The sequence below is a fragment of the Solanum tuberosum genome, unplaced genomic scaffold (assembly GCF_000226075.1).
Source record: "Solanum tuberosum cultivar DM 1-3 516 R44 unplaced genomic scaffold, SolTub_3.0 scf00550, whole genome shotgun sequence".
Taxonomy (NCBI): domain Eukaryota; kingdom Viridiplantae; phylum Streptophyta; class Magnoliopsida; order Solanales; family Solanaceae; genus Solanum; species Solanum tuberosum.
In genome coordinates this window covers 287,151-299,127 of record NW_006239472.1, presented here as the reverse complement: position 1 = coordinate 299,127, position 11,977 = coordinate 287,151, and the positions used below count along the sequence as shown (strand labels likewise).

Here is an 11,977-nt window from a genome sequence, read left to right as displayed (position 1 = left end):
TATGTAATTGAGGCAATAATTATTTTAAAGAAAAATATAACCAAAATTGTCAGAAAATTAATTCTTCATGTGGGTTGTTGTATATGTAGAAAGGCACGTGTACAATTAATGAGGCACAATTAATTTTATAGTACAATTTGAAATGCTTTGTGTACAACATGGTAGTGCCGTGTTCGTGCTTTAAAGTGTCAACTCTAATAAGGAGCCAAATGAGTAATAATAATAATTCTAATAAGGAGTAATGTGTAATAATAATAATTGCAATGTTAGTCCTTGGTGTTAGTCCTTCTATTAATGTACAATTCTTTTTGCACGTTGTACAACTAATTAATGCAGTCAAAAGTTAATGTACAAAATTGTATGCATGTTGTACAAGAGTATTAATGCAGTGTTGATCCTTTCCAACTCTCACTTCTAAATAAGGATATAATATAATTATAATTATTACTTTATTTATTTATTTTTACCTAAAGTACTTATATTATTATACTAAATTCACATGCCTTTGTCAGAAATAATTTGAATTGCAGCAAATTTTGGAACTTGTTAAAATAAAGGATTTCTGCAATTATCAGTACACAAAAATCAAATGGCATCCAACGCAAAAGATATAGCCTTTTCCCTTTACCCCATAAAAGTTGCAAAAATAAAGAAAGAAAGTAAGGAGAAAAGAACAAAATATGTTGAATACGACATAGTACTGGCATGGATAAACACCACTCGCTTTCTCTGTTCCTATTTACTTATCCATTTTTTCTTTTATAGTTATCTCTAATTACTTGTATATTTTGATAAATCAAGAAATGACAATTTTTTTAATCTATTATACCCTCAATTAAATGATTAATTATTTTAAAAAATGTAGAATTTTTCATCCGCTTCATAATTAATAGGGATAAAATGGTAATCATTATGTCATTAATTATTTTCTTAATAAATGTGTCAATCCAAAAATTACTAATAATTAGAAATGGAGGGAGTATAAGATAAGAGTCGTCTTAAAAGTTTAACTTTTCCCATTCCATATAGATGAGCAAAATAATAAAGCAATGAATAATTTTTAATCACAATATAAAATAAAAAGTGTCCATCTAAAACGGAGCGAGTGAGTAATTTCCTAGTAGACGTAATTTTTAACCTTATTTTAAACAATTATCAACACTTAGCTTTGTCAGCACCCAAGTCAATCCTAAGCAAAGAACCCATCATATAAAAATCGTCAAAATCATTAATACATTACTTATCGAAGACTTCACAAATCTTGAATTTTGAATACGACCCTTTATTATTAAGTTTTCCAATTAATCTTGTAGGTCCTTTGGTTTTGATTCCCTTTCTTGATTTATCTACAAAATTTAGTCTATTTATAAAGACTTGGGCTTTATGGTTTAGTACATTCTCTTTCAGTGAACACTCTCAGCAATTGTGGAAATGAAAGATATGGGGAAGTTTGAAATTTGGTTCTTGATTTTGATGGTTTGTGGGTTGTGGGTAGTGGAAGCTAAGTATATGGTTTACAATACATCACATGGAATTGTTTCAGGGAAGCTTAATGTTCATTTGGTTCCTCACACTCACGATGATGTTGGCTGGTTGAAAACTGTCGATCAGTACTATGTTGGTTCCAACAATTCCATTCAGGTATCTATTTTTTCATAGTATTGACAGAGTGTTGTTTGAATTTTATAAAAAAAAAGGCAGCCAGGTGCACGAAGCATTATGAAGGTAGCTCATCCTGATGCTTGCTTATGGATATAGTTTTACTGTTTCTCCGAGGTTCCCTTCAGTGTTTTGACTTTTAAGCTGATGAATTTGAGACTGCTATATGTCAATTAGTTATTACCTTCATAGGCAATGTGGGTAGTATGTTGAGATTTTGGTGAGTAACTACTCCGTGTGTTTTAATTTGTTTGTCTGCTTTTGGCTTGACATAGAGTTCAACAAATCAAAGATTTTTTTTTTGAATATTGTGGTGTTAAACTGAAGATCTGTTGAATGTATCAAAATACCCTTTAATCGGTCTTGAATATGCTATGTGGCAATTTAGAATTTAAGAGTTGACTAAGAAGTAAAGATACATTCTTTCTGAAATGGACTAAAAAGGAAAGCAAGACAAACAAATTGAAACGGAGTGAGTAATACATTACATAAGTTGCAGTGAAAACTGTAAAAGTAATTTCCAATTTCAATGGATATAGACAACACAGTTCAGGTGTTCATTCATCTTAAATTCATTAATCATGGTTATAAAATTGAGTTGTAATGTGGCAGGTGGCTTGTGTTCAAAATGTCTTGGATTCATTGATTCCAGCATTATTGGCTGATAAAAACCGAAAGTTCATTTATGTTGAACAGGTAAGTCCCGACTATCACCTTTTTCTCAGTGTGTGTTAATGTTTGTGTATCTCTGGGATATACTACTGATGAATGATTGTTTTTTTCCCTCCGGACTGGAATGTAGGCTTTTTTCCAGCGTTGGTGGAGGAATCAGAGCCCCGGAATGCAGAGCACAGTCAGACAGCTGGTCAACTCGGGTCAACTTGAGTTCATGTATGTAACTATAGAAGCTAAAACCACACATTTGTAAAAAAATAAATATCAAAAGAGGGATTAAAGTACTGTGGACAAAAGTTGCTTTGTACTCTCGATAATATTGATGTTTTGTGTGATTTTACATATACATTTTTTCTCTTTCTTTTCCTGGAGGTGTAGGATAGTGGGTGGATTACTTCTTCTTTGTCGGAATGCTTATACAAATGGTATCTTATTCACTATTTATGCAGAAATGGGGGTTGGTGCATGCATGATGAGGCAGCAACACATTATATTGACATGATAGATCAGACAACTCTAGGGCACAGATACATCAAACAACAGTTCAATGTTACTCCTAGAATTGGCTGGCAAATCGACCCTTTTGGACATTCTGCTGTTCAGGCATACCTTCTGGGAGCAGAGGTGCCAATCTGCATAACTGTTTTAAATTGGAAATTTGAATAGTAACTCTTGTGCTTCATTAATTGATAATGAGGCCGCCTTTGAAATATAAGCAATTTCCCAACATTCTGCTGAAAAATGGTGCAACTAAAATCCAAGTACATTTAAACAACTATGTTGACCTCATACATTTTACTACTTTAGGTTGGATTCGACTCTCTTTTCTTTGGACGCATTGACTACCAAGACAGAGAAAAGAGGAAAATTGATAAGAGCCTTGAGGTCATTTGGAGGGGTTCTAAGAGTCTTAGTTCATCCACGCAAGTACGCCTTTCTTTCAAATCTTTATAAGTTGTAATACATGTTTAATGTCATTCCTCTTCCTTATTTAATATTTTTATTTATAAATCTCTTGTTCTCTAGATTTTATTAAGCAACTGACTATTACCTTTTGTTTCATACCAGATATTTTCTGGTGCATTCCCTAAGAATTATGAACCTCCCAGTAAATTTTATTTTGAAGTGAATGATGATGATTCTCTTCCTGTTCAGGTAAATCTTTGATAGATTAAGACATTAGGCTCTTTAACTTTTAAGCAAGGGCATGCACATGATGTGTTTCTTTATTGACTGAAGGATGATGTCAACCTGTTTGACTACAATGTCCAAGAGCGGGTCAATGACTTTGTTGCTGCTGCTTTGTCCCAAGTAAGTTTTACTCTCAGACCATGTTATAGGAGATGTCAGTATGAGTGTGAATTGCTTCTCCCAAATAGTCTGCTTTCATCTTATTTGATAGCAATCAAGTTGAGGGTAGCAAGGGAGTCAAAGTAAAATACAGATTGTTAAACATGCCATGGCGTTGTGTGTATGTCATGACATGCTTAATGCATCTTACTGTATTTTAGACTCGTTTTAACTCTGTTAGTGAGAATACAAGCCACCTAGTTGCTTGGCTGGTACTCTTTATTATATTTCTGTCGGTAAAAAAGTCAACAATCTCAACTGACAAGCCAACGTTCAACTGCAGTTGGAATTATGTGTCAGACTGCAAGTCTTTATAAAGATTTGTCCAACAAAAAAGTTCACAGTAAAGACTTAAGGAGATTGCAAGATTACTCCTTAATGCCAAACTGCCAATCTTGTTTCTAGACTCTCTCCAAAGAGTTTCATGCACCTAACTTTTGTTGTTTCCCTTGCAGGCCAATATCACTCGCACAAATCATATAATGTGGACCATGGGAACCGACTTCAAGTACCAATATGCTCATACATGGTTTCGGAATATGGACAAGCTCATTCACTACGTAAACCAAGTGAGTTTTCCACTGTCATTGCTGTAATTCAGAATTTAGACAATCACATACAACTATGGACACTGTAATTTTCCTTTCATTTTGGTTGGAACAGCCTGAAACTACTGTTTCTTTATGGATTGAGAATCAGGATTGGCATGTTTCGTTAGCAATACATGAATACACCATAAAAGTTGGGGACTCTGATATTTCTTGAATCTGCATATATTATTGAACTGGAATCAATAAGAGAGCCTGGAAAATAAAAGCTTACATTTTTGGTCAAGATAGGTTCTTATATAAATCCTTTCTCCTCATATATGTATTATCGCAGGATGGTCGTGTCAATGCTTTATATTCGAGCCCTTCAATTTATACTGATGCAAAATATGCTTTGGACGAGTCATGGCCTCTCAAGACGGATGACTATTTCCCGTGAGTGTTCTATCTAAGCATTTTATTGTAATTTTAATCTCAGTATGTAGAGCTTGATGCATATTTTGTATCAGGTACGCAGACCGTATTAATGCTTATTGGACTGGATACTTTACAAGTAGGCCTGCTCTCAAACTCTATGTTAGAATGATGAGTGGCTATTACTTGGTAGGCCATGCTGCTTTTCCATTTTCCTGAAATTAAGAAGCTGTACCATCTACAGAATTTTGAATATGCAATTCTCACTTGGCTCCTTTGTGTAATATAGGCAGCAAGGCAATTAGAATTCTTTAAAGGAAGAATTGAGACAGGACCAACAATCGAAATATTGGCTGATGCCCTAGCCATTGCTCAACATCATGATGCTGTCAGTGGCACTTCAAAGCAACATGTCGCTGATGATTATGCCAAACGACTGTTCATAGGTTACAAGCAGGTGAATTTGCTCCGAACTCCTAGGAAGAACTTGTGATTGCATGGATTCAGTGAACTTGTATTTCAAATGATTATAATTACCAAAAACTACTTGCAGGCTGAGGATTTAGTGTCTAATTCACTTGCTTGTATGGTGGAATCGGCTTCAGCATCTGGATGCAAGAATCCTCGGATAAATTTCAAGCAGGTAAACATTTGGAGCCCATTCTTTAATATAGACTTTCTTCTTATTGAATTTGCATTTGTCTTTATTAAGCTATACCCCCATGTTCTCCCCCCAGTAATCCTATCCTGCTACTGCTGAATGCATTATTGCATCTGATGATTAATCGAGTTCATTCATGCACATTCAAGTTGGTGTCCTGGGTTGGCTCCATTATACACTTCTTATGTTGCATAACTCAATTCCAAAGCAAGCAGTTTAGGCATTTTTATTTTTGTTTTTCTGAGTTAACTCTTTTGTTGCTCTATTCTCTTCCAGTGCCCATTGTTGAATATAAGTTATTGTCCACCAACAGAAGCTGATCTTGCTCCAGGCAAAAAATTAGTGAGTAGTCTATTTTCAATATCTTTTCATACTTTTGAAAACCTTCACATTACATTTCTGTGTGGTGGGAACTGAGGAAAACTACCTGAGCTCTAATTAAAACAACGAGCAGATTTTCAAATCGTTATTTCCACTTATGTAGGTGGTTGTCGTGTACAATGCTCTTGGGTGGAAAAGAACAGATGTTGTCAGAATCCCTGTGAGTAATTTAATCTTTTCCTTCCCTAGATCGTTATGCATTTTAAATTATTTGCTGCTTTGGTTCTCATTCTCCCTGCACAAAAATATGTCCTCTCATTTAACTATTGAGCAGCAGCGCTAGGTGTATGGCAGTATTTAAGAGTTCTTTAGATCTCAATCGTTCACCATAGAATCTCAACTCTTGCACAAAAGCATATACTTAATTAATCAGCATCAGTTGACCTATCTGAACAAAACCTGGAAGAAGTATATTTATATGAGTATCAGGAGTTATTAAGACATACAGAAAATGGCGTCAGTTTGTGGCATAGGCTCATCGATCTCCTGGAATGATGTTTTGTAACATGTTGAATGAGATAAAATTAGCCAAAAAAATAAATCTCGAGTTGAGAGTAGGGTAAGCTTGGGATTAATCTTTCAAAGGGGCCAAACCAAAATTCCAAGGTGCTTATCTTTAGATTTTTAAGAATTCCCATGGTACCAAAAGAATAGACTTTAAAAATTCCCCCAGGGCTTAGTTTAACAAAGGTCGAGGGACTTGTGGCTTAGGTCACATGTTTGAGCTCTGCGCCATGCAAACTAAACCTAGTATATAAGTGGAGAAGGGTAGAGTGGGCCCATTGTCTCCAAGTTTCAAAGTCTGCGGTTGGTCCTAAAGGGTTGGCCCCAGACCTGTTTTGGGTAATGAACTAGTTGGGTTCAAATTTTAGAGGAATAATCAGGCTGTCACAGTTTGTCCTTCAGAGCACTTCATTTCTCTTGATTTCTTGGTTCAGTATTATGAAATTTGTCTTGTCGTTCCAGATGAAGAGAAGAAATTACCAGAAAAATATATTTGAAGTAGAAGTGGTAAACTAGAAAGCAAAACTTGATAAATTATTTGGCACAAAATTACTCTTTCCTTATCATTTTTTGTGTGATGGTTGCTTGTAGATAACAGTCCTGATTTTTTTCAACTTTTGATAATGTTTATGCATAAAATGGATAACTCATCATTTATCACTGACATCTCTGTTCAACCTTTATATAAATTTTGTACAGGTTGTCAATAAGAATGTCATCGTTCAGGATTCCACTGGAAAAGAAATTGAATCACAGCTTCTTCCAATAGTTACAGAATCAATAGCAATAAGGAACTACTATGCTACAGCATATGTTGGTGATTCCCCTACATCAAGCCCCAAATATTGGCTTGTGTTTACAGCTACTGTTCCACCTTTGGGCTTTAGCTCCTATGTTATAACAAGTGGTAAACAAGCAGGTTAGACATCTGATTGGTATATCATGAAAGTTAACATGCAAGCTGGTGATCTTAATAGTTTCTAATTCTTCAGCATCTGAACAGCATATCACAAAAAATTACATTCAAACTGATGATTGTAATTGTCTCTAGCTGTTTAGAGGGTTGATAAAATAAACCTCTTCTTGAATACATTACACATGCAGTTGCTGCTTCAATACCACAGACATTCTACAAAACTGATGGAAGTCAAAGTGATGCTGTAGAAGTGGGGCCAGGGAACTTGAAACTGTTATATTCTGCAAATGGGGGAAAGTTTACTCAATATTTTAATAAGAGAAACCAGGTAATTTTTGTTGGCCAGTCAGTATATGCTTGTCCTATTTCAAATGGGCGTAGTCTGTTTGTCTGAAACTTTTTCTGTTCCTCTACAATAACCAGCAATGCAGATTTGAACATTCACATGATAGAATTTTATAGTTTTGCTAGATGTGGGCTGATGGCTTGCCTACTTCTCACTCCCCATCCAACATCAGCCTTTTCTCAGCTTCCCATTCTTACACTAGAAGATACTGATGATGGAAATATTTTTTTATGTTGTGTGTGAAGGTTAGAAGCTCTCTGGAGCAATCATTCAGTTATTATTCTGCAGATGATGGAAGCAAGGATGCTTATAAAGACATTCAGGTAGTAGAGTCTGATGATTCAGTACTGTTCTTATTATCTCATTTCATTCACACATAAGCTAAAATGTTTTATCCTGATTTTGCAAGGCCTCTGGAGCATATGTGTTTCGCCCAAATGGTTCATTCCCCATCCACCCTGAGGGAAAGGTTAGCCAGGCCCTTTAAAACATCAAATTTGCTCCATTAAATTCGTAAGTAAATAACTAAAAGCTGTTTATTCTTGATCAGGTCCCAGTTACCATTCTAAGAGGTCCGTTGCTAGATGAAGTTCATCAAAATATCAATTCATGGATATATCAGGTTGTTCAATTAATTAATATCGAAGAGCTTTTACAGACTTTTTGCTATACTTGTTCTCTTTGTCCTATTCACAGAAGTACAATGTAAGAACAAAGACGACATTTGATGCATTGAGTCCTTTAAATATAATGGAAGTAGTTATAGTATCTGAAATATGCATATATGTTCTGGATGTGATCCCATTGATTGTCTAGGAACATCGGGTTGCAATATTTCCTTCTTCCGCTCTCTTTATCTATCTCTCTGGATATTCTACTTGGTAAACATTAAGAATTATCTGGTCATCTGAACAATATCTTACTCTCACGATAGACAAACAATTTGAGAACAATCTTAATCATGTTTCTAACACAGATTTAACATGTAAATGAGCAGATCACTAGAGTGTACAAGGAAAAGGAGCACGTTGAAGTTGAGTTCACTGTAAGTTAAATCTTATTTTTTCTTCACCTGTATTGTCTCTCTTACTGGTGGAGATAAGATATCCAAATGCTTTGAATGTATAAGCTTTCAAAGCTCCAGTGATTAAGCAGTCCTGAATTCAGGTTGGCCCCATACCTATTGACAATGGAATTGGGAAAGAGCTGGTGACTCAGATTCAAACTGACATCAAAAGCAACAAAACATTTTACACCGACTCTAATGGACGTGATTTCCTCAAAAGGGTGAGTTGAATTTTCTCCCTCTAGCATAATAGTCATTAGAAAAATAACAAATTTTGTTCCATTTATATCTGCAGATTCGGGATTATAGAGCTGACTGGGATCTTCAAGTGAACCAACCTGCTGCTGGAAATTATTATCCTGTATGTTAGTAGACTTTTAAAATGTTTGTTTTCCTTTAAAAAATTGATCTATGATAGCATTTGTTTATGATATTAAAGTATCATGTCAAGATTTGAATCTACTATTTTTCTAATCTAGTTTTTGAGTTAAACTTGCCTATCCAAATATTTGTAGCAAACCATTTTGAAACCTGAAGTGGTGCAGAAGTTCCTTTGTCCTACCTTTGGTTGGGGATGGAGGTGCTTACATTTTAGACCTTCCAAATGTTTTACTATGTTCTTTTTTGAAAAGTCTACTCGGGATTTTCGCACCTCCAAATCGTTGTGAATTTCTTATATATACATGTATTTCTTTATTTTGCATAAGAATTTCTTTCAGAGAACTTGACAAATCTTTCCCATAAAGTAGCCTGTTTATTACTTACTCTGTGCTAGAATACCTACTGGTGATGTTAATTATGTTATTTTGGCTAACCCATTACAGATCAATCTTGGACTTTTCCTAAAGGATAACAACAACGAGTTCTCAGTTTTGGTTGATAGATCTGTAGGTGGATCCAGCCTTGTTGATGGCCAATTGGAGCTAATGCTTCACCGGTTTGCTCTGCTCATTTCCCATTCTATGTTTATCACTTTTATCATTGCATTCTTTCTTCTGTTAAATCATCACTATTTGAAGTTACCAATAGCAGAATCTCAAAGTAAACGATTTGTACATTTCTTCTCTGTAGGAGGTTACTCAAAGACGATGGAAGAGGTGTTGCTGAAGCACTGAATGAAACCGTCTGTGCTCTTGGAAAATGCATGGGCTTGACTGTGAGCACCATCACACTATACTTCAATTTGATTGTGGCACTAATTATGCTTGTAGTTATTGCTTAATATGGTGAATGCAATTTTTTCTTTATTTTCTTGTTGCAAATTCTTCGCTTTAACCTATAAAGAGACAGCCAATGAAGCCTAAGAGATCGAGGATTGATATTAACATTTCTATGTTAGCATAAGAAGCTAGTAAACTTTCAAAGACATGTTCATAATATTTTGTACATTTCTTGTTCCTCTGTAGGAGAGTAAATGAAAACACACTAACTGTACTGGAATATTGTGGATTTAAAGTTGGTTTTGTGTATATTATTGCTTTAGTTTTCTACGCTCAAATGTCTGGTATGTATCTATAATTTTAACTTCATACGATACAATGCCATTATTATATTGTTTCCATCCGTTTTTTATGCATGGCTACCCATTTTAAATTGGTTTACCTTTTTCTTCCTAATAAATAATATCAGTAGTCCTGGCTTTCACCTTTTATGTTCTTCTGCAGCATAGATCGGTAGTGTTTGGAATGTTCCCTATCCTATATTTCCATAACCTCGTTGTCTGAAACCCTTGTGTAAACAATGTTTAGTTTTTATTGTATGTTAAATCTAATACAGCCCACTCGTTAAGCATGTTAACTTATTTCCCCAGGTCCAAGGCAAGTACTATATCCGGATTGATTCTCTTGGAGAGGGAGCGAAGTGGCGGCGGTCATTTGGACAGGAGATATATTCTCCATTGCTTCTAGCTTTTACTGAGCAGGTTATGGAAATTCCAGCATTTTTCTTCACTTATGCGGCATCCCACCTAATTTTCATGTGATGTTTCATAATTACAGGATGGAGATAAATTTACAAAATTTCCAGTTCCAACCTTTACAGGGATAGATCCATCTTACAGTCTGCCTGATAATGTTGCAATAATCACCCTTCAGGTATTTAATGTCAATCTGAAGCGTTATTTAGTACCTTGGAAGCAACTTCTGTGTTGTAGTACTACTATTTGTTATCTACCTATTTACCTTTTTCCTTGGTAAATGTAGGAGCTTGAAGATCACACCGTCCTCCTGAGATTGGCTCATTTATACGAGGTTTATGAGTTCCTTCTTGCGATGATTCTATTATACATGTTTAAGTTTGGGTTCACTCCTCATTCATTTCTTGGTCACTTGACATTCACTGTTACAAATTAATAATGTGATTCTTTGGAGTCTTAATTGCTCCAAGTCCAAGTGTTCCGTGATGATAAATTATTACGTTTTACTAGGTTGATGAGGATAAGGATCTATCCACCAAGGCAAGTGTAGAATTGAAACGATTGTTCCCAAAGAGAAAGGTAAAACAATATGCATCCATTCACCGCCTAGTTCTTGGCTGTAATTAGGAAAACAAGTTTCACTTGACTCTACCAACTCCTTAAAAACATTTTTTCCAGATAAACAAGATTAAAGAGATGAGTTTATCTGCCAACCAAGAAAGAGTAGAAATGGAGAAGAAGAGATTAAAGTGGAAAGCAGAGGCTCCTAGTGATTTGCGAGACGTGGCAAGAGGGGGACCTGTTGATCCTACAAAGCTGGTGGTAGAGCTCGCCCCAATGGAAATTCGCACCTTTGTTATCAATCTCAGCCAGAGTGTGCCAGAAGGGTAAGAAACTTAAGCTGTTTGATTGTGTTTGCCATGTAAAACACTGTAATAATGGCTTTATTCTTGCCAACTTCATCACACTCTGATTTTGTTGCATTGTTTGCAGTTGGAAGTCACATATGTCCCTATGATAGCAGTCCAATCCGAATTGACAAGACGTCAAAAGGGTATGAGCAGTTTGAAACCTACTTGGGCCCTATTTGCCTATGTTGATATCACCTTGAGGATGCAGCATTGAGTCTCTTGTTAGAAGATGTGTTATCCTTTTTGTAATGGAATGAAAACCTCTTTGACAGAACAATAAACTTATAATAATAATAATGATGTTGAAGAGAATGATTCCATGTCTTAGCAGATCAGAAGTTTATGCATGCAGTCATTCTATGGTTTGTTGGCCTGGTGAAAAAAAATGCAGAAGCACTTAGACCATCTTAAATCCCCCAATAAAGATGGCCGAGCACTGTATATGTAGACAAACAGGCCTAGATATTACCCTTAAATTTTTTCCCTTTTTTGCTTTAACCATCCAGTAGTTGGACGGAAAACTTTCCATTTCCAGAACTCGAACCTGGATGTATAGTTGAAGGTGAATGCAGTACAACTATTTCACGACATCCCAAGGTGGAAAATAAATCAAGATAATATCAGAATTAAT

The 11,977-nt window shown here is 35.4% G+C and overlaps 1 protein-coding gene across 1 annotated transcript; it reads left to right on the top strand.

Moving 5' to 3' along the window:
- Positions 1 to 1,172: 1,172 nt before the first annotated feature.
- Positions 1,173 to 11,659, top strand: LOC102589644 (alpha-mannosidase). The gene is made up of 30 exons (XM_006365355.2): positions 1,173 to 1,641; positions 2,272 to 2,355; positions 2,462 to 2,550; positions 2,784 to 2,958; positions 3,142 to 3,261; positions 3,403 to 3,489; positions 3,574 to 3,645; positions 4,140 to 4,253; positions 4,567 to 4,667; positions 4,742 to 4,835; positions 4,936 to 5,103; positions 5,200 to 5,289; positions 5,584 to 5,649; positions 5,792 to 5,848; positions 6,892 to 7,111; positions 7,297 to 7,436; positions 7,700 to 7,777; positions 7,864 to 7,923; positions 8,005 to 8,076; positions 8,452 to 8,499; positions 8,622 to 8,741; positions 8,816 to 8,881; positions 9,345 to 9,457; positions 9,592 to 9,676; positions 10,331 to 10,441; positions 10,518 to 10,613; positions 10,722 to 10,769; positions 10,946 to 11,014; positions 11,114 to 11,322; positions 11,429 to 11,659. The coding sequence occupies exons 1-30, from the start codon at positions 1,432 to 1,434 to the stop codon at positions 11,451 to 11,453; spliced, it is 3,087 nt and encodes a 1,028-aa protein (XP_006365417.1). The 5' UTR covers positions 1,173 to 1,431; the 3' UTR covers positions 11,454 to 11,659.
- The last annotated feature ends 318 nt before the right edge of the window (positions 11,660 to 11,977 follow it).

Coding starts and splice junctions, on each gene's coding strand:
- LOC102589644 (XM_006365355.2), top strand. CDS start 1,432: ATGAAAGATATGGGGAAGTTTGAAATTTGGTTCTTGATTTTGATGGTT. Junction 5,104..5,199: donor TGTTCATAGGTTACAAGCAG/GTGAATTTGCTC, acceptor AACTACTTGCAG/GCTGAGGATTTAGTGTCTAA. Junction 7,778..7,863: donor ATGCTTATAAAGACATTCAG/GTAGTAGAGTCT, acceptor TGATTTTGCAAG/GCCTCTGGAGCATATGTGTT.